Source organism: Fusarium falciforme, chromosome 8, assembly GCF_026873545.1.
Source record: "Fusarium falciforme chromosome 8, complete sequence".
Taxonomy (NCBI): domain Eukaryota; kingdom Fungi; phylum Ascomycota; class Sordariomycetes; order Hypocreales; family Nectriaceae; genus Fusarium; species Fusarium falciforme.
The window spans coordinates 304,220-325,336 of NC_070551.1; the positions used below are offsets into that span (position 1 = coordinate 304,220).

General features: G+C 48.8%; 9 protein-coding genes across 9 annotated transcripts; 6 read left to right on the forward strand and 3 right to left on the reverse strand.

Annotated features, from left to right (window-relative positions):
- Positions 1-600: 600 nt before the first annotated feature.
- On the forward strand, positions 601-1,932 carry NCS54_00991000 (Hypothetical protein; the record flags this gene model as incomplete). The annotated part of the gene is made up of 5 exons (XM_053155237.1): positions 601-744; positions 788-1,154; positions 1,201-1,318; positions 1,365-1,429; positions 1,475-1,932. The coding sequence occupies 5 exons, from the start codon at positions 601-603 to the stop codon at positions 1,930-1,932; spliced, it is 1,152 nt and encodes a 383-aa protein (XP_053011212.1).
- A 760-nt stretch (positions 1,933-2,692) lies between these two features.
- On the forward strand, positions 2,693-3,982 carry NCS54_00991100 (Hypothetical protein; the record flags this gene model as incomplete). The annotated part of the gene is made up of 2 exons (XM_053155238.1): positions 2,693-3,823; positions 3,884-3,982. The coding sequence occupies 2 exons, from the start codon at positions 2,693-2,695 to the stop codon at positions 3,980-3,982; spliced, it is 1,230 nt and encodes a 409-aa protein (XP_053011213.1).
- An 857-nt stretch (positions 3,983-4,839) lies between these two features.
- Positions 4,840-6,033, forward strand: NCS54_00991200 (Hypothetical protein; the record flags this gene model as incomplete). The annotated part of the gene is made up of 3 exons (XM_053155239.1): positions 4,840-5,138; positions 5,190-5,716; positions 5,795-6,033. The coding sequence occupies 3 exons, from the start codon at positions 4,840-4,842 to the stop codon at positions 6,031-6,033; spliced, it is 1,065 nt and encodes a 354-aa protein (XP_053011214.1).
- A 1,126-nt stretch (positions 6,034-7,159) lies between these two features.
- NCS54_00991300 (Hypothetical protein) lies at positions 7,160-8,661 on the reverse strand (the record flags this gene model as incomplete). Its single annotated transcript, XM_053155240.1, has 2 exons — positions 7,160-8,470; positions 8,515-8,661. 2 exons carry the CDS (start codon positions 8,659-8,661, stop codon positions 7,160-7,162), a joined length of 1,458 nt encoding a protein of 485 aa, XP_053011215.1.
- A 256-nt stretch (positions 8,662-8,917) lies between these two features.
- Positions 8,918-11,120, forward strand: NCS54_00991400 (Hypothetical protein; the record flags this gene model as incomplete). The annotated part of the gene is made up of 3 exons (XM_053155241.1): positions 8,918-9,764; positions 9,809-10,025; positions 10,070-11,120. The coding sequence occupies 3 exons, from the start codon at positions 8,918-8,920 to the stop codon at positions 11,118-11,120; spliced, it is 2,115 nt and encodes a 704-aa protein (XP_053011216.1).
- Positions 11,121-11,146: 26 nt separating this feature from the next.
- On the reverse strand, positions 11,147-13,666 carry NCS54_00991500 (Zn(2)-C6 fungal-type domain-containing protein; the record flags this gene model as incomplete). The annotated part of the gene is made up of 8 exons (XM_053155242.1): positions 11,147-11,646; positions 11,689-12,008; positions 12,057-12,458; positions 12,502-12,522; positions 12,566-12,771; positions 12,818-13,374; positions 13,425-13,505; positions 13,549-13,666. 8 exons carry the CDS (start codon positions 13,664-13,666, stop codon positions 11,147-11,149), a joined length of 2,205 nt encoding a protein of 734 aa, XP_053011217.1.
- Positions 13,667-14,315: 649 nt separating this feature from the next.
- On the forward strand, positions 14,316-16,124 carry NCS54_00991600 (Hypothetical protein; the record flags this gene model as incomplete). Its single annotated transcript, XM_053155243.1, has 1 exon — positions 14,316-16,124. The coding sequence occupies one exon, from the start codon at positions 14,316-14,318 to the stop codon at positions 16,122-16,124; it is 1,809 nt and encodes a 602-aa protein (XP_053011218.1).
- Positions 16,125-16,805: 681 nt separating this feature from the next.
- On the forward strand, positions 16,806-18,626 carry NCS54_00991700 (MFS domain-containing protein; the record flags this gene model as incomplete). The annotated part of the gene is made up of 6 exons (XM_053155244.1): positions 16,806-16,969; positions 17,012-17,252; positions 17,296-17,605; positions 17,649-18,191; positions 18,236-18,330; positions 18,375-18,626. 6 exons carry the CDS (start codon positions 16,806-16,808, stop codon positions 18,624-18,626), a joined length of 1,605 nt encoding a protein of 534 aa, XP_053011219.1.
- Positions 18,627-20,316: 1,690 nt separating this feature from the next.
- Positions 20,317-21,082, reverse strand: NCS54_00991800 (Hypothetical protein; the record flags this gene model as incomplete). The annotated part of the gene is made up of 3 exons (XM_053155245.1): positions 21,011-21,082; positions 20,627-20,968; positions 20,317-20,586 (listed from the first exon to the last, which is right to left on the reverse strand). The coding sequence occupies exons 1-3, from the start codon at positions 21,059-21,061 to the stop codon at positions 20,317-20,319; spliced, it is 663 nt and encodes a 220-aa protein (XP_053011220.1). The 5' UTR covers positions 21,062-21,082.
- Between the last annotated feature and the right edge of the window lie 35 nt (positions 21,083-21,117).

The window sequence follows — 21,117 nt, forward strand, 5'->3', positions numbered from 1 at the left end:
CTGTTCGGGTAGCGGGTCCAACGGGCCTCTCCCGGTAACGTCGCAACACGCGACAGTGTAATAATTCGTCAACCCTTTGTCAGGATCCGTTCTCAGTGTCACTTTGAAACAATACTCCAAAATGGTACAGGCTTGGTGCAGGTCAACGGGGCTTCGCAACACCAGCCTAACCGAGATGGAGCGGCTGGTTGTGGAGTTGCCTCCTGTGGCAAACACGGCTTCAAGAGCATCAGCCCAGCATATGAATGAGTGAGTTACAGAAACGACGACCTTGTTACCCTACCTGCCTCTCGAAATCACCGTACCTGCGCCGGTGGAGTTAGGGGTTTGGCTTTCAGCCTACAGCACCGGCCACCTGTTCCACTGCTAGACGGTTCGTCTGAACTGTAAGACAGGCTGAATCTACTTGTCAACAGGTTGCAACAGTTCCATGCTTCAAATCGACCATGCCTTGATAGAAAAGTACATCTATGCCCGCCAACACCGACACAACGGCTCCGCCGGTCAGCTGACGAACGAATCCGTCTGGTCGGTAACTTGACCCACGATCTCTGCAGAACAACAACTTGATCCCAATCGCAGTGCACCACAGCCACGGCTATGGGAGGGGATGGGCCGTGGGCCATTTCTGTCATGTGGTCATTGACTGCAGTGACATTGATCTTTGTTATACTGAGAGTCTATACTCGAGTCTTTGTTGTCAAGTCTTACGGAGTCGACGACCATGTCTACAATCTTGCATTTGTGAGTTGATTCCTTGAGTTGATGACGCGTTCTGACCTTGTAGGGCTTCCTCTTCTTCTACACCCTCTTCACGACGATTTCGGCGAAATATGGCTTTGGCCAGAACATGAGCGATATCAAAGACCTCGACGACACGGCGCATGCGATCCTATTCGAGGCCATTGGCCAAACATTTGCTGTGGTGGGCATGGCTGTTGCTAAGTGGTCTCTTGGACTGTTTCTGCTTCGACTTGTCAAGGCTCAATGGCACAAAATTGTTATCTGGATATCCATGGGAGTCTTGATGGCCGCGTCTATATCTGTCTGCTTTGTCTTTTGGTTACAGTGCTCGCCGCCCAAGTATTTATGGGACCGTCGCATTCCAGGCCGTTGCCATATTGATTCAACACCAGTGTCGATGCTTCTATGCAGTAAGTGATGGTGAACAGTTACTGATGGCATTGACTGACTGGCTAGTCTTGTGTGTCATTGTCGACTTTTTCTACGCGCTGTTCCCTTGGCTGTTCATCTGGGGTCTACAAATGAATACGAGGGAAAAGATTGTCATTCTGTCTAGTCTTAGTCTTGGAGTCATGTAAGACATGCCATAGCCATCATCGATGCTTGCTGACACCTTCTAGTGCTGGAGCATGTGGTATTAAACGGACCATCGAAGTTCCAGAGCTTTCAAGCCCCAACTACCTGAGTATGTCTTATAAGCGCTCATTTTATTTCTACTAACACCCTCCAGAGGATACAGTTGGTCTCATCGTCTGGTCCGCTGCCGAAATCTCTGTCACCATGATCTGCATTGGCATACCCGTTTGTCGACCTCTTTACAAGAAGTACTTGGAAAAGTTGACCTCTCGCGACGGCAGCAAATACCGCAATTACCAAGATCGAAGCGAAGGAGGATCATACCCGCTAAAGACATTTGGGGGCAGTACAATGAGGCCTGGCCAGGATACCAAGGATGGAGACACCTCTGATGGTGAGGATTCCATCACAAAGGCAGAGCGAAAGCTAGGAATCGGTGGCCCTTTTACAAAGTCATATGTTAGAGGTGGAGAGCGTGTGCGTGGTGACAACCAGAGCGACGAGCAGATTTTGGGGCCTGATTTCCGCCGAAGTCAACGTGACGATCTTGAATCACAAGACAAGGGGATCAGGGTCACGTATGAGGTGACAACTTCGAGGTTGGATATCTGATGTAAATCTGTTACTTCTATGGTGCCTTGGTCTTGGGATAGCTGGCATCATGGTCAATTTAATCCGGTGCCATCCGATCGGTTCCAGCGCGTCTTGGGTTGTGTCATCTGCCAGCTGCTGTTGATCATTGGGCATTGCGACGCGTCTCAAAGACAATAACAGAATACAGCCTACATACGGCATTAAACCCAATGCCCCAAACGCTGTAACCTGAATCTTATTAACCTTCTCGTGGCTTGGCCTGTATGTCACGATATGGCTGTCGTCCTTGGTATGCCTGAGACTTCCCCGCTTCGGACAAACAAATTCCCCTCAACAAAGCTATTCGGCAATCTCTCGGTCCTTTTCGCTCACAATGCCTTAATAAATTTGACTTTTAAGACCCTGAAACATCTGAGCGCATGATCCATGTGTCTTTTCCGCCTGTGCTTTTCCGCATGGTAAAATGCCATCTAAATTTCCCACCAGCAACGTCGCGTTGTTTTGTGGGTCGAATCAAGCTTATTGTAACTCCACTTCCCCGGACTTCCTTTTGGAGGTCTTTGATGACGATCCCTTGTGAGTGAAGAGTCTATCGTCGTTATCAAAGGTGATCCGACCTCTTGATCTCCTGCCAACATTCGGAAAAGCGACTTATACGAGCTCTCGGTATATCTTCACCCCGGAGAAGGATGGATATGTCATTGCCGAGCTGTCGTGTATTTAAGTGCCAAGTTTGCCTGCAAGAGTAGTTGCAGCAACCAGTCTCGCTACATCCATCATGAAGGGATCCCTCTTTGTACTTCAATTCATTGTCAGCGCGGCACTAGCTGCTGTTCAACTTCCCCGTGGGTGGTTCACCATACAACCTACCGAAAAGATCAAGCCTGGCAAGTTTCAAGGCAAGCCAAGATATTTAACATGGATGGCCGACTCCCAAATTCAACACGGCGTTGAGCCCACGCTCGCCTATACGGTGTCTGCCTTTTACTCTGGAGTACTTTTAGCCTATGAACGAACTGGCGATAAAAAGTACTTTGATTATGTCAAACACGGAGCCGACATTCTTCTCTATCCAGAGCATGACGGAACAGTGCTGTTTTACAACAACAGCAACTCAATCGACGATATCCGGATTGGTCATACATTCCTCGACATGTTCAATGCTACTGGCGATGAGATCTACAAGAAGGCTGCAACCCACATGAGGAACCAAATTGACCGAACCGGCCGCACTCCTGAGGGAGGATTCTATCATCGATACCCAGGATACATCGACCAGATGTGGTTGGATGGAATCTACATGTTGGATGTCTTTTATGCTCGCTGGACATATGAGTTTGAACCCGACAACACAACCGCTTGGGATGATATTGCCCTGCAATTCGATATCATCAACAAAGTCACCACTTCAAGTAACCATACCAACGGATTACCAGTCCATGGATTTGATGCCGGCAAGACACAGGTATGGGCTGATCCTGTTACGGGAGCTGCTCCTCATGTCTGGGGTAGAGCTGTTGGGTGGTATATCATGGCCCTGGTAGACACTCTGGATTACTTTCCTGAGAGTCACAGTGGACGAAAGCGTCTAATTTCCTACCTCAAGTCTCTGATCGATGCAATTGTCGCAGCGCAAGATCCGAAAACCAAGGGATGGTGGCTGATCATGGACCCTGAGCTTGCTGGTGTACATGGCAACTACATTGAAAGCTCAGGATCGGCCATGTGCGTCAATGGGCTGCTCAAAGCCCTCCGAATGGGATACATTAGCGGTAAAAAGTATACCAAGGCTGCTTTGGACGGATACGAGTTGATGACAACCTCGTTTGCACAGCCTAGAGGTCATGGGGCTTTGGCTTGGGAATGGACTGTGCAGACAGGAAGTCTGAGTTCCAACGGTACATTTGAGGTGAGTTTATCATACCCGAGGGGAAACTTTCTAAGAGGACACTTTCTAACAATTCCATAGTACTACGCCAGCATGCCGCTCTTCCAAAATGATTTGAAAGGAGTTGCTCCATTTCTCTTTGCTAGCTACGAGTACGAGCTGTTTTCCAGCAAGTCGTAAGCATATGAGTCTTGTTCGTGGCAAGTGCTAACGGGCATTTTTTAACATGGTCATGCTGAAACATTTCTTATGTTTGAACTGCACTCTATGTTGAGACTCATGCCGAAAGCTTGATTGTCCAAGTTTAGGCTGAAATACTGGAGGCCTAGCACAGAAACATTAAGTTTGTTGAAACTTTTACAGCCTTCCCCTCAACAAGAATAGTATTTTTTGTGTTGTTTACATTGAAAATTCTTAAAAAAGTCTATTTTGAAGATCCATATAATGCCAGCCCCCTCCCACCAAGGCGTCACTCCAATTTCTCCATCAACATCAACCGTTTTTCCCGCTCATAGACAACAATTGCTGCTCTCGTCCACTTTCAATCGCTTTACTAGCTTAGCAACATCAATTTCTTCTCTTACTGTCTTCCGTCACCAATATCAGTTGTTTCTCATCATCAACAATCAACAATTACCATCTCTCATCCACCAGTATCAGTTGCTTCTGTTGTTGCCTCTGGTCACCAACATCGACTGCTTCTCCACATTACCAACCATCATCTACACCTCTCGTCCGCCATCAGTCCCGCTAGCTTGCTAACAGCAACTACTTTCTCCACCAACGTTTATTACTGCTTATCAACATTCATTTCTATCTCTCCTCCACCGACATCTCTGATCTATTGCAACTAAAGAACACATATCAACATCAGTCACTTCACAGAGCAGACAGGGTCTCGAACCCTTAGTCTTAAGAATCTTTGTTCCTCAGCGCGACGACTCTTGACACACCTCAGCTCTGCGAGACACCAGACCCAGTATTCGGATGATGCTCCTTTTCTCATTCACCAGCATTACGAATCTTATCATTCAACAATGTCTGAGGAACTCGCAAAGATCTCTCTCGAAGAAATGGTCAACGAGAAGATTGAACTCATCGATAAATACCAGCAATTTCAGCCAGTGACCCTGACCCCGATTCTCTGGACTCCCGCTACCCTCCAAGCACTCCCGAGGGAAGTGTTGATCAAGATTGCCACATACTTGAACGTCATTAACCAAGCCTGCCTTGCTTTCACCTGCCGTCATACTCATCAGGTTTTGAGCGGAGCTTTGAGACTCAATCCAGGCCATGAGCGATACATATTTCTTCGCCGTCTAGAACGAGGCGGAATGTGACTATCCGAAATTCTATGCGAAACCTATTCGAAATTCCACCTTCCAAGAAAAGACAGGACCTGGAATGAGTACGAAGGTCCCAGAAGATGTATCCAGTATGGCAATGGACGGACGCTCGAATACTTGCAGTCTCCCTATCTCCCAAGGCAGGTCCACTTTGACATTGTGGCCGCCATCATCCGGTCTTATCGATTCGACTCGGAGCTGTACGACATCAATTACCTTCTTTCGACTGACCAATACACTGCTGGAAGGGCTAAGATAACCAGTAATGTGTCTACAAGACTTTACAAGGGAACACTTGTTCTGAAGACTGAGCTGGTGCTCTCTGCTGGCAAAATGGCTTTCGCGTTGGAGAATGTGGCGAAGCTAGAGAAGATGCTTCAAAAGAGTACTAAACTCGAAAATGTTTGCCAACATGTAAAGTGGGCTGAAGTTTTGCCGTTTATCTTTCGGCCTCAGCTTCGTACTGTTCAAAAGAACGGTCAGTCGTGCATGGGAAAGCACCCCAGCCAGGAGTGCAAGATTTCCGGCAAAGACCTACACACATGCCTTTGGACCCATAGTCAAAAATGTTGGTCTCGTTGCGATGCATATTCGAGACTGGGGTCTGACCTTCAAAGGCTATGGTTTTGCAATTTGTGCTCTACAGACTACAAAATCAGCCTTTCGCGTAAGCAAGGCAAGAGTTCAGAAACGAACTCTTTGGTCTTTACTTCATGGAAGAATTTGAGTCGATGCACTAGCGTCTACAATGAAGACTGGACAGCTCATATGAATCTTGGCCTGCCTGATTATCAAAAACGGGCAACTGAGCTTTACAATGTGGCAAGGTCATTTGAAAATCCTGCGAAGGGTCTTTTCGATTTTGAGTACTATCCTTCTGTGTAAGCCAGGAGGAACCGTTACTTCCAAAGATTGGGGTAAAACGAAGGACTTTGATTGGGTTAAAACTTTCCGTCAAGACTTAGAAGCAAGAGTTTAAGCGGGGAGAAGCTGCAGGTTTTGTTTATTCTAGTATTATCAATAGACATGAACCATTCGGGATGCAAGAAAGAAGCAGGACACAACCAGTTGTTATTCGCCATTCATGGCATTGGTTTTTAGCCTCCTTTTTATTGATCATTTGGAATGCATATTCAATCCTAAGTTGTTAATGGCACATCTACGAACTATTATAGTAGACAATCTTGTGATATGGTTGGGGAACCCGCTCCCTGAGATCAACCCTGACCCATGTATAGAATCAATGATATGACAGTGATTTTTCTGTCATACGTGGCATTCCTTTTAAAAATCATTGGTGGGCGCAGAAACTCCCTTAGTATACTAGTGGTTTTGGCAGATGTGATCGGGCCTCAGCACCGAGATAAACATAGCCTCACTTGTCTTTGTCTATCTGCGTGAAAGGAATTCACGAAAGAATGAACAACCGCAAGGTTTCATAAGTGGAAATAAGGTTTTGGCCGACTTTCCGCATTGGGAAGTTTCTCGTAAGGCCAGGTTAAGCTTATTGCAACCCCTTTCCTTAGAGCTAAGGGTTAGGGACAGCGACCAACCCCAGCCAGGCCTGTAGATTCCAACTAGACTCACGATGCGAAGAGACCTTCTTTGGAGAGTCTGAAATTTGGCTCAGGCTACTGGTTTGACTCAACGTGCTGATTGTGAGGTGAGATGCTTGCTGTTCTTTTGTTCGGCATCATTACGCGCGTAGAGCTTTCATTCTCCCCAGTACAGCCCTTGTCAAACGATACCTAAGCCCAATACTATAAAGCACCGTATGCTTGATGCTGTTAGAAGTAGGGCACCGAAATACAAGGAACATGACTTTCAAGATGAAGTAATGACACTCAAGGCGGTGATGTGTTGATGGCTGTATGTTGATCCTTCAAGAGAACTTCATTGTCAAAGACCATAATGAGGCGGGTTTCCTACAAACATAACCAGCAACTGTGAATTCTCAAGCTAGATGCTGCTTCGTAGTTTCAGAACCCCGCGAAGAGTTTACAATCGAACTCTACAATAGCCCCATTCTAAGAAGTCGCGTCCCAAACTCAATCAAATAGTAGTCAGCATATACCAACCCATGATCCCTAATCTGTACCATCCCGGCCGGATTATTTGAGACTGTGGCATTCCGCAGAATCGACTCAAAAGTCCTGCCATCTACTGAATCGACTCCAACTAACTCATCGCCATGGATTTCAAGTTCCGCCTTTTCCTGCGAAAGAGAGTATGCCAGAGTGTCCTCGACAATTGTAATAGCAGCTTCGAGATACCTTGAGCTCAAAGATCTGTTTTCCATTGCTAGTGCTTGTGACAGAACAAGCAAACCATTCGCCGCACATACCCCAGCCGAAGTGTCCCTTAGTGGTGGAGAGAACTCTTCTGATGGTGCTGAAAAGTCCCACATTGGTACATATCGCCCGGCCTTTTTCAGACTCCCGTTCGGCCCCTGAATGTCTATCTCAACACAATCTGGGGCTGTCTCCATTTTTAGGAGAAAGAACTCAGCCAATCCGCAAGCCACTTGAAGAAATTCGCTCTTCCTGGTCCACATATAGGTCTGAGCGTATCCAAGGATAGCCCAGGCCTGACCACGCGACCACGTCGAGGTTGGGCTATGACCTTGCGCCGTGAGTCTCTCCAGGACCTCGCCAGTTGACCAAGAAAAGTTAACAACATGGCCGCTGCTGTAGAGCATCCCACCATAGCCATTGCGTGCCGAACCGGGCTCAGGCCGAATGTGAGATTTCAGCAGGGTCCGAGCATGGGTCTCTGCAACCTGTGCCAAATAGACATCGCCTGTTTGCGCGGCTGCGTAGAAAAGAAGGTCAAGATTGCACATGGAGTCAATGATTACAATGTAATCACCCAGTTTCCCTCTACCAGAGGTCACCAGCAACCAAATATCTTCATCCCAAGAACGAATGGCCCCCACTGCTAGGCTAAACCGAGTAGCCAAGTTTCTTGCTGATGTGATGATGCTTTCAAGGGCTTTTTCATCATGATAAAGTTCCCATCTGGGTCGCATATGGGGCAACATGATGAATCCCATATCGTGTGTATTGGTGAGACGGGATTCTCCGTGGATCGGGTCCGACCAGGTACGGGCTAGAGCTTCAAGCCGACGTCGCACAGCGAAGAGATTCTTGCCATTGCTGGTGCTTGACTTCATACTCTCAGGATGTTTGACGAATCGCTCCAAAAGTGAATAAATGCAGCCAGGGAAAAAGCCGCAAGTCCAAAAGTCGATGTCCCGCAATTGGTAGCGGCCATAGTTGGAACCATCCTGGGGTACAACCTCGGGGTACTTTGTAGGAGGGTTCTAGGCTTGTAAGCTATGGTCACTCACTTGAACAAAGAACTTACGTTTCCTTCAAGATGCTTGACTGCAGTTCTCAATATTTTGGCAGTGATACTTTCGTCAAATAGCTCTGGGAGACGCTCTCGTATCCCCTGGGGATTGGTAGTACCGAGACCAAGCAGGTCACTAGGAATTGGATCAATGCTGCCCATTGCGACTGTTGGAGTGGGATAGAGGAACAGACGTACCGGTACTCCTGAGAAAGTCGCGTATGAATCCTTCATGTTAACGTTCGGAAGCCAACCCCGATAACTCTTCCGAACCCCGAGATCATCGCTCCATTCTTGGTTTAGCGGTCAACCACGGCCGAGAGCTCTCCGGGACTGATGAACTTGACAACTTCATCTTTTCATCATTGTATCAGATCCCATTATTGCGATACGCATAGGCCCAAACGTACCAGTCGAAATGCCTCCTCTTTCGGGTTTCAGCGACAATTCGTTCGAGACCCGAGATGATGTCATCCGGGCGGCGGAAGCCCTCATTCGACCACTCATGCAGTACATGTCACCTGGCAAAGGCCGAGTCCGAATCCCCCACTCAACAGGGACGCACTTTGATGAGACTGCTGCGCAACTTGAAGGCTTTGCACGACCGTTCTGGGCCATCGGTGCTCTCCTTATGGGGAGGACTGGCAATATGGAACTCATTCAGCCTTGGTTAGATGGTTTCGAAGCCGGTACTGATCCCGAGAGCCTAGATTACTGGGGACCCATCAAGTCTTTTGATCAACGCATGGTTGAAGCTGAAATGATCTCCTTTTCGCTCTTGGCTTCACCACGGGAGTTACTTTGGGAATGCCTTAGCCAAAAAGCACAGCAGAATCTGATCGCCTGGCTATCTGGCCTCCATGGCAAGGATATGCCTCAAGCCAACTGGCTGTGGTTTCGCGTGTTTGCCAATCTCGCGCTGCTCAAGGTTTGCCAAGTTGATACACCTGCCCTTCGACATCATCTCAAGGAGGATTTGGAACGCCTGGACGAGTTTTATATCACTGACGGATGGTCTGGTGACGGTCTCTGGCGATCTGCAGAGCTTGATCTCCAAGAGTACGAGACATACAGAGAGACAGGAAAGGCAAACACAGTCCGAAGTAGTAGAAATGCTTGTTACTACTCGGGTAGCTTTGCAATCCAGTTCAGTCAGCTTCTATACACAAGGTTTGCCGGAGACATGGATCCTGAGCGTACCAAACGATACCGGCAGCAAGCAAGGGATTTTGGGCGTGGGTTCTGCCGATTCTTTGACAAAGCCGGTAGGTGTCTTTCAGACCTAATGGCCGAGTGCTGACTCTTTGAGGTGCCGCTATTCCTTTTGGGCGTTCATTGACATATCGATTCGCCTGTGGTGGTTTCTTTGCAGCACTTGCTGTTGCCGACGTCCCAGACATGCCCAATCCTTTGGGTAGCCCTGGCGTAGTCAAAGGCTTTCTTCTACGGCACTTGCGGTGGTGGGCTAGACACTCGAGCGAAATTTTCTACACAGACGGCGTCTTGAACTTTGGGTGGATATACCCGTGAGTCTCCGCTTCTACTCTCTTCGCAATTGCTAACAGCCCAGGCAAATGTACCTCACAGAGGACTACAACTCTCCTCAATCTGTCTACTGGGCTCTCAAGTCCTTGATAGTTGTTGGACTCTCAGAAAACAGCGCTTTCTGGAGTGAACCCGAGGCTCCATATCCCGAAGCTCTTCGAGGGGAACCCCTGCGTGTCCTTCCAGCACCTCGTCAGATCCTCTGCAATCACCCAGGAGGAAACCACCATTTCATGCTATCCTTTGCGCAGTTTTTGGCGATTCCATTCAAGGGCATCATGGCAAAGTACAGCAAATTTGCCTATTCCTCAGCTTTTGGCTTTTCCGTCCCATCAGGGGGCAATGGACTGGCCCAATTGGCACCCGACAACACACTTGCCTTTAGTCGAGATGGTATGGAAACTTGGGCTGTAAAATACAAGTGTGCTGAGCCCGAGTTCAAGACGGCGACAGTTCATGCTGCTGCACTCCAACAGGTCCCAGTAGCAACAGTACAATGGTTCCCTTGGACGGACCGCTCTGTGTTTGTCAGTACTACTATAGTTCCTCCAACAACGCGGTGGCCAGACTGGCACATCAGAATTCACCGTGTCAGTGGATATTTGAAGTCGGGCAAAGCTTTTACGGCAGAGGGCGGTTTCGCCATTCACGGTCGTCATCAAAAAGACACTCTTGAGTTGAGACAGCTTGATTCAGCCGACCTACTCACAGGATGCGACTTGGGTGAGGTGGAAGGAGTTTTACAGGATGAAAGATCAGTCCTGATCCTCAGCGAGCAAGGAGCTTCAGGCATCACAACAAATGTCTTGGCTGGGACAACCGTCAGCCCCTTGAAGCCTGAGCCAAACACCAACTTGATGAGACAGCGCACTCTCATTCCTACGATTGAGCACACCATTGATGGGAGCGAGAGCGGGGAGATTATTCTGGTTACAAAGGTATTTGCCATCTCTCGGGAGGCCAACGGAGGTTGGAAGAATCAGGGGGCAAGCCTGAGAGAGCGATGGCTAGATGAGCCAGTTATCGACATGGGAGACACCAAGTCGGATGGTGATTTCATCAGTGTATCATACTGAGTCCGCGTCCAACCAGGGCGTCTAACTCACAGCACTGTGTGCTGCAAATCTCCCGCAGCCATCATATCCTCAAAGCTGATAATTCTGTCCATCTCCAAAAAGTCATTGTCCATCAGAATCTGTGATATTGCAGACAATTCGTCTGCTCTGGCGCTTGATGGGGATATAGAGTCAGCAGCTCTCCACTGATTACCTTGCCCGACAGGGACAGCTGGCGCTACGGCTGAAAACTGCGATGCCAAATTTGCCTGGGCGCACGGTTGGTAAGTATTTGTAGGGTTTGGGATCTGACGACCCAAGGCCACGTCTGTCGACTGTCTTTGACGATCAGTGCAACCCGGTGTGGCCTCTTCAGCCCCTTCAAACTCATAGTAGAGGTTGCTCAACCGATCAGATAGCTGGGAAAAGAAGCATGACTGTTGGTCTTGCATTCTGTTGCCATGCCATCGTCGGGACATTTCTTTCAAATTATCCACCAGTACACTGAATTCTTCAGCCAGAGCCGTCTTATAGTAGCGCCAATGAACTGCAATAGTTAGTTCTGTTTGAACGAAAGGGTGTCACTTACCTAGAAGAACCCGTCCACTAACAAAGGCACATATTCCCAGTTGAGGCGACACAGGTAGTGTTGGTGATGAGCCCTCCAGATACTTGGTCGTCATATTTGCCGTCTCCATTGCAGCATTGTAACAAGTATCAGCACTGCAAAGACTTGGCAGTCGAATGCCACTCAGTTCAGCATCTGGGTAAGCGATTCTTTGGTGTAGAAGAATCAGGGATATGTTGTGGGTTGCATTGGCTACAGTCATATTTGGATCCATGACTCCAGGCATTGTTTCTCGTGAAATTCCCGAATCTTTCCATTGCTGGGGGAGATACATTTTCCAGCTACTTGTGTTAGACCCTTGTCAGGATTGTATTTGGCGGGATACCTACTGTACTAAGCGGAGATCCAGTTCTTTGAACCTCGTTAGCCAGCTTGAAACCTCTTGGCGGTTGTTAAAGTCAATCTTTGTCTGCAGAAAGTAGGTTGTGATCTGGCTCAGTGACTCGATGGACTCGACATAGTATGCAAACGCGCCAACCATGGACATATCCACGGTGCTTGAGCCTTCCTGTCCATGGGACGAAGACTCTGTGCCAGTATTCTCTGCGCCTGCTGAGTGAGAAGGGCTTGGGTAATGTCCTGGAAGAAAGGTGATGGAGTTGCCTATCTTGGCTCTTGAACGATCCCAAATGCCAAAATACGGCGTGACTGCAGGCTCATCTTCAAACCATTTACCACCGCAGATAGGTAGTCTACGACAGACATCTGCAGCAGTCAGGCTCGTGTTCCATCTACATGTGTCAGCGGAGTTAAACGGCTGGACTTGCTTCCTACCCTTTGACGACAGATGAGAACCTGGAAATGTTAGCTGCGTCCCTCATCAAGGGGGGGTTCCTACCTATCAAGAATAAAGATGTTCCAGAAAACCCTCCGTCTTTCTTCTTCCTCAACCCATTTGAGAGGCGGAGGTAGGCAAGTTGTAGACGGTAATACGGCTGGTCGCTGATGACGATCTTCGGCCTCAACTGATAGTTCCATGTACTCAACAGTCCTAGTAAGTGAACCAATTATGGGCCAGGCCTTGTCCAAGTTGCCATCCCCAATCTGCCATGTAAGCGCAGCACAAGCAGACCAATTGTTATTGACTTACATCGGTAAAGGCAATAATGATAAGCGCTTGTAGGTTCTCCACAGTGAGGCCATCCAAAGCGTCCAATAGGACGGTTCGTCTGAGTTTGCAAGTCTCATTCTTGATAAACCCCGGTGAAAGGGGTTCTCCATCAGGCTCAAGATATCGAAGAGTGGCTACAGCCATGGCTTGGAGAACAACCTTGACCTGTTCCCTATTGTTCTGAGCCCGTGCCCTGAAGTCTCTCATGTTGATCATGGGGATCCACGGTTGTACATGAGAAAAGTATGCATCTATCAAGTCGTCAAGGGCCTCATCAATCACGTCATAGCTTCGCCGCGGCTCCTCATCCTCCAGGGGCTCATGTCTTCTTCTCTTCCTGGCGGATGTTTCTTGAATTTGTTCCCTGTTTGGTGTCATATTCTGGTTTAGTTTCTGCAACTCTCCAGCCAGGGTTGAAAGCACAGCTTCAAGGGGAGATGGAACATTCGCCCTGTGAGCAGGCTCAATGTCAGGAAAAGCGGATTCTCCTCCATCTTCGGTATGAGCTTGTCCAAACAAGGCTCTCTCTACCTTTTCTGTCTCTTCATAAGCCAAGGGCACACAGTAGCATAGCATAAGGACATACCTAGCCGTTGATTGAGACCCTCCACGGCACCACTCTTCAACCCTGGCTTGGCCCGCCGTGCTTCATAAACGCATGTCGTTTCTAAACCGATTAGTCATGCCATAACCGCTCCGATAAGACTTACGTAGTCGCTCGCAATTGGAACAAGCCGGTTTCTGTCTCGAGCACTTGAGCTTACGCTTCCTGCACCCGCTACATGATGGGAGCTCGGCCTCGGAGGAAGGGTCGTACGCGGAGTCCATGATGCCGACTTGTCAAGCATGAGGTATTTCCACATCAAAATGGACGCTGATGTTTTGCGGTTCATGGCGCGATTCATTCTCGATTCTGGATCCCCACAAACCGAATCAGTCAGACGTCACTCCACTTGACTCTGATTGGGTGCCTCTCTCATGGGTCGATGATCACGAGGTGAGTGTGGGGAAAAGATGGTGTCGGAGCTCGGATAGCGGCCGTCCGAGACTTGGGCCGAGGTCCGATCTGGTCAGAATCAGGGGTTGTCCAAGCTGGACGGAGAACGGAAGGATATGGACAGTCAAAGTTAGTATCCTTCAGATCATTATAGCAAGCTTGTAAGAAACGAGTGCTCAGTAGAGTGAATTGTCTTGGGTGTTCAATCTCGTGTTGAAGGGGTGGATAGTTAAAAACACATGCGCCTGACAAGTAGCCTATCGCCATTGTTCATCCCAGCACAAATCATCCTACGAGTTAACACTACCATGTATCAGCATGACACGACGGCCAGATCTCCGAGGAAAGGTCCATATCATTCTCCACCAAACTCACACCCCACCCTAAACACGAGGCCAAATGGGCTTTTATATCAAACACCGCTCAATCAAGTGCAAGCGACCAGTCTTCTATCATTCCATTCTTTGTCAATCTCTCAAAATGCTCAAACCTCAAGCCAATGCCTACCGGGAGCTTGTCTCTCTGGATGGCATCTGGAACTTTTCCCTTGCTCAATCCGTCGAGCTAGAGTCTGAACAAGCCTGGAAACAGGCGATCCCACCAACCCTCCAAATACCGGTTCCAGCCAGCTACAACGACATATTCGTGGACCCAAAAATCAAAGACCATGTTGGATGGGTTTACTATCAGAGAAATGTAACCATTCCTCGAGGCTGGTCTGGGCAACGATGTGTTTTGCGATTCGACGCGGCCACCCACAAAGGTCGCGTCTACATCGATGACCAGTTCCTTGTTGAGCATATTGGGGGGTACACACCCTTTGAGGCTGACGTTACGGACCTTGTCGCCCCTGGACAACAATTCCGCCTCACCGTGGCTGTCAACAATGAGCTCGATTGGCACACCATTCCTCCTGGACGTGTCGAGACACTTGAGAATGGAAAGCGGAAGCAACATTATCAGCACGACTTTTTCAACTATGCAGGACTCGCACGATCTGTGTGGCTGTATAGTGTGCCTGAAATCTCTGTAAACGACATTACCGTGGTGACCGATGTTCAGGGGAGCACTGGGACTGTCAAATTTGAGGTGGCGGCCGACGTCCCACTTGGTCAGCATACCTACAAGATCACACTGCTTGACGAGGAGGGCAATGCTGTTGGTCAATCATCAGACCCCAAAGGCTCCATCACTGTTGACTCAGTTCATCTGTGGCAACCTGGAGCGGCATATCTATATCAGCTTCGCGCTGAAATCATCTCCCAGGGTGAGACAGTGGATGCATATGACCTCGCTGTTGGAGTCCGATCCGTCAAAGTGTCTGGCAACCAATTCCTCATCAACGACAAGCCATTCTACTTTACAGGGTTTGGCAAGCACGAGGACACCCCAATCCGCGGCAAAGGACATGACCCTGCATACATGGTTCATGATTTCCAGTTGATGAACTGGACAGGTGCCAATTCTTTCCGCACCTCTCACTATCCCTACGCGGAAGAGGTTCTGGAGTATGCCGACAGGCATGGCATTGTGGTAATTGATGAGACAGCAGCAGTCGGTCTCAATCTCACCATTGTCGCTGGAATCTTTGGATTGAAACCCATTCCAACCTTTTCGCCAGACACAATGAATGGCAAGACGCAAGATGCTCATGCACAAGGCATTCGAGAGCTTGTGGCTAGAGACAAGAATCACCCTTCTGTGGTTCTATGGACCATTGCCAATGAGCCGGCGGCTAGTGAGCCAGGAGCCCGTGAGTATATGGAGCCGCTGGTGGCCCTGACCCGCAAGCTGGATCCTACTCGCCCTGTCTGCTTTGCAAACGAGAAGCAGGCCAGTATCCACAAGGATCTGATCGCCGATCTATTCGATGTTATCTGTCTGAATCGTTACTACGGCTGGTACCTAAATACTGGAGATCTAGAGGCAGCTGAAGAGGGTCTGGAACAAGAACTACGGGAGTGGGAGGGAAAGTATGGCAAGCCCATCATCATGACGGAGTATGGGGCCGACACCCTTGCAGGTCTACACACGGTCGGGGACGTTCCTTGGAGCGAGGAATACCAGAGCAAGGTTCTCGAGATGTCCCACCGCGTGTTTGATCGAGTGGAGAGTGTGGTTGGTGAGCAAGTGTGGAATTTTGCCGACTTTCAGACGCCTTCAACATTCATCTTTAGAGTTGATGGTAACAAGAAGGGCGTATTCACTCGAGATCGTAGACCTAAGAGTGCAGTCCAGGTTCTCAGGAAGAGATGGACCAGCATGGCTCAGAATCGAGCTTCGAAGTGATGATAGCAATAGATTGTGTCCTTGCTTCACAATTCGCCCGTCACCGTGATCGCACTCATGCCTTTGTCATTTGATTGCCGATGTGTTGCCGATGCTGCTGCCGATGCCCTAACATTGCGTGATCCTTGTCGAATGGTTACCCCTGGTCCCCTTGTCCGATCCATCATCTTCATCCCGCGTGACCTATTGACGCTGCAAACCTATCCGGAGTTTGTCCGTACCCTTGGCTCTCGAACACGAGTCGTGAAGAAATCTTGAGTTTAGCTCAGACTAAACCGTGAAGGGTTGGTCGTCCCACACCGGCTCTGGAGCAATGGCCGGCCGACCACTACTCCGAATCCCACACCTACCAACGGGCCCGTGAAATCCTTGTTCCCCCAATAAGCTACATGCTCGAAGCGACGTTAACCTGGGTACTGACAGCTAGTCCGGGGCTATTGACCCATTCCCCACGTTGTTGAATGAGGAGAGAACCCGCCAGGCTCTCCGCAATCAGCTCGTGGCGACATGTGGAGATCCGGGGCAAGTGACTCTTTTGACGAACTTGAACCGTACAACAGACAAGGTCTGTTCGGTCTACTCTCCGAGTTTTTGTGAGTTGTTGAAGCATATAAACAGACCTCACCTCTCTTGAATCACACACTATCAACCTTTGATCCTTCAATCAGCACCAGCATCAACATGAATAAGGAACAAGCAGACGTTGTCCAGGAGGAGCACGGTGAGAAGGGGGCCCATGAGGCCACCGCTGTCACTTCAGCCTTTGCTGGCTTGACCCGTGCCCAATGTGTCAAGAAGTTCTGGAGACTCTACATCACTGGTCTGGGCGTTTCCTTGGCGGGAATGTAAGTTGATCACTACAATATTGAGCCATGCTGACCTCATAGGTATGCTGGCTATGCCAACTCAGTTATTGGTAGTATCATTGCCAATGAGGGCTTCATTCAATACTTTGCAACCGTCGAGGACCCAGACACTGGAAAGCCTGCTCTCAACGCTCAACATATCTCCCTTTGGTCTGCCTGTTACTTTATCACGTCGATTTTGATCCAGACTATTGCCCCTGTCACTGCTGATAAGTTTGGGCGCAAGTTCAACATGTGGGGAGTTACCTTTTTCCTCACAACGGTAAGTTTACAATCAGATCTTTTGACCAGTGCTGATTTGTTAGTCTGTTGTTATCCAAGTTGTTGCTCCCAACTGGTGGGTTTTGTTGATTGCCCGACTTGTGGCTGGCTGCGCTGGAGGCATGTTGTCTACAAGCTGCATGGTTTACATGTCAGAAGTTGCCATGCCTCAGTTTCGTGGTGCCCTACTCGGCAGCTTCTCCCTTTCATTTGCACTTGGCCAAGTGTTTTTAGCTGTGGCTCTCAAGGTCCTTGAGGAGACTGACCACATGGCTTTCCGTCACATCTTTTACTCCGAGTTTGTCTTTACCGGACTATGGCTATTCCCTATGCTCTACCTCCCCGAGTCCCCTGGTAAGTGCCTCGACGGTATATCGATCTCTGCTAACATAGGTAGCTTGGTACGCTTCTAAGGGCAGGGATGACGAGGGTAAGAAGGCTCTTCGAAAGCTTGTGGGAAACGTGGAAGGTTATGACTTTAATCACGAATACTCCGTCTTCAGATACGAGTTTGTGGAATCGTTGTCCATGGCAAAGCACGGCGATGAGAACTCTGACTGGAAGGCCCTCTTTACCAGCAAGACCAACTTGAAGCGTGCCGTCATCTCTACACTTCCTTTCACCTTTCAGAACATTGTCGGCGTCCCGCTCATGTTTGGATATACCACCTACTTCTTCCAGCTCGCTGGTGTTGACGATCCCTTCCTTGGCAACATTGTCAAGCAAATGGTTCTTGTTGTGGGTATTCTGATCTCATTCTATACCGTCGACAAGGTCGGAAGAAGGACTCTAGTCATTGCAGGCGGCGCTGCTATGGCAACCATCTGCTTTATCGTTGGTGGACTTGGCTTCATGAAACAGACCAGTGCATCCGGAATGGCTCTTGTCGCTCTTTGCTCCCTTTGGGCGTTTGTATATGCAAACTCTCTCGCTCCAATCGGTAAGTTTATAAGATTTTTCTTGACTTTTACTAACTGTTCAAAGGTTGGATCAGTCTGGTTGAGATTTCCAGTCCCAGTCTGCGAGCCAAGACGACCTCGATTGCCGTTACTATTCAGTACATGACAGGCATTCTCTTTGTGAGTAATCTCCAAAATATGACTGCGGCATCTAACTTCTGTAGAACTACACTGTTCCCCTGATGCTGTCAAACCAAGGGGCTGGATGGGGTCAGAAGATTGGTTTGTTCTTCGGTGGCATCACTCTGATCTACCTCATTCCATGTGTTTTAATGTTCCCCGAAACCAAGGGACGAACCTATCACGAGTTGGATGAGCTCTTTGAGCAACGTGTCCCGGCTTGGAGATTTGCTTCCACAAAAACCTCGCACCAATTGGAGCTTGAGGCCAAGGCGGCAGGGACTGTGAAGTCTTGAGCAGGTGAAGCAGTCCAGCTACTAGATGGGGTTATGGAAGCAGTAGCTGCTATCAAAGAGTATGGAGTCATGATGACATAAGGGGTAGAGACCGGTCATCCAAGAGGCAGGTATCTCTGATACTCGACTACAAGAGGCCGTTGAATAGATCACGCGATGTGATACGCTTATTAAATGAATAGTGACTGAGTTGAGAAATTAGTTGCGTCATGAGGCATGACAATCTCTATGGCATCAGCCTCAGTGTCGATGCCTTCTTTTAAGAAGTGGTTGATAACAACGCCAGCTTATTCAGTCGCTGACTTCCCCCATGTCCTTAATGTACAGCTTTACGCCCTCATAGCAGCCAAGATACAATCCACTTCCAATTGTAGCCGCCACGCAAGTAAGAGTAAATCCTCGAAACAAACCGGGCATACCATCTGTGTGGAGGGTCTCTTTTGCGATGTTGAGAAAGCTGACAGAGGGTCGTCTAGATCTTTCGAGCGTCTCAACGCCATGGCCTCCAGCGGCAAGTCTCATCCTTGTCTTGATGACATCAATAGGGACTAGGAAACATGAAGTAAACCCACCAGCCAGTCCTGCGCTAAGCGTGCTCACTTGAACCTGCATCGACGTGCTAACTGCCAGTTGAGGGTCCGTTTCGCTTATTTTCTCCAGTATCTGTGCTTTGACGTGTTCGTAGATGCCAAATGTCAAGCAAGTTCCTGGAAGATGACTGGCCAGCAACGCAGAGTATCCCGTCCATAATCTTGCAGGGTGAGCTGAAAAATGCCGGATGGCCTGGACCGTATACCAACCCCACGGTTTCCTTGGTCCTCCGAGTTGGATCTGGGCATTCTGCTTCAGAACTTCTGCAGGGTTTGAGATTGCACAGTTTACAAGCTCAGCCACACCACTGCTGGCTACATGAACTGCCCAAGGGGGGACATGAAGGTATCCTGACTCTTGAAAGGCACTTTTCATGCCTTCGTATATGATAAAGAATGCAGCAGACGAGGGTATTCCAGTGAGTAGAGTAGGCCCAAAGCCTTGATAAAGGCCTCTAAATAAATTCTGTTTGATCCGGCCATTTGATTTATATCGGATGGTATATAGTGGGGATTGAACGCGCGTAATGATTGTTTCCATGGGATGAACGAACAAGTCCGCGCTTAATCCGGCGACGACGGCAGCCTAAACTTATGAGCGTGGTAGATTATCAAGGGGGGCTACTTACCGACCAAACCTCTGCACCAGTGCCAATTGACATGATTGTCTGGCGCTTGAGGACATTGGAGTGATGGTCAATGATCTTGAGAAAACCTGTTGTCGAAGGACACGGATGAGGGATCGGAAGCCGCGGACTCCAAGTCTATTATTAGAAGCTGGAGTAGTCTAACCGAGAATGGTATTTGTCAGACGCACTTTATGGTAGTTACCCGGGACCTTGACGTTTGAGGGGGTTGAAGGAGTTGGTCCCTACCAATAGCCAGAAAGTCGGAAAGCAGCTTATTTCGAATGTTGGGTTAATAGTAGCTTTTTCTTAATCCTACAATCAAGCCTGCGCGAGAAATCATCGTCTTAAGAAATGAAATTTGGACTCCAGAAGGGGTAGAAAGCAACAGCTTACCCCTAATCAATTCAAGCTTTTCCCTTGCCGTCAAATACCCGCTAACTGACTTTTGATCAATGGATACGCTACAGCCAATCACTTTCGGTACTTCTTGATCGTGTCTCCAATGCCCTCTCCTCGCTGTAACGCCTCCAAGGTGTGAGCATCCATCTCGGCACGTTCCTTGCAAAGCTCAATGACTTGATCCATCAAAGATGGGGGCACCACGACAACTCCGTCAGCATCTCCGACAAGAACATCCCCGGGGTTAATCCATAGATCGTCCTTGAATTGGAGTGGAACGTTGATTTCGGACGCCCGAGTAAAGGTATTGGACCCCAAGGTCGAGGTTTCTCGTGCAAAAACCTGAAATAAGCTTAGAACTTGTGAGTGACAAGGGACTTACTGGAAATCCCAGCTCACGATGCTCATTAATATCGCGAATGCGTCCATCTACAACTGCTCCGCCAGCCCGCAAGGCGCTTGCTCTCGTCGACATCAGACCACCCCAACAGGCAGAGTATAGCCCCTTGGGTTGCTGGATATACATGATCTTTCCAGGTTCGTTGCAGTCGGCAAAGTGTCTCTCAGGCTTTGGAGCATCGGTATCGCTCATAGTCACCATTTTGACCGTGATGGCTTGCCCGATGGTCCTGTGTGGCCCAGAGCGGTGTGCGGGGGACCACATGTGGATGCCATCGAGGAATCCTCCGTAGGGATACTTGAGTTTTACCAGCGCATCTCCGATCTAAAAGTGTTAATTGCGTCCTGTATAAAGACTTTGACATACATCGCAAGACGTAAAGACGCTCAGCCGCTTGATAGACGCTTTGAGGCTCATTGTGATGGTTGGTGATTGAGCCAAGTTTGTGCGCGGATTTAGCGATCGGCTTATTC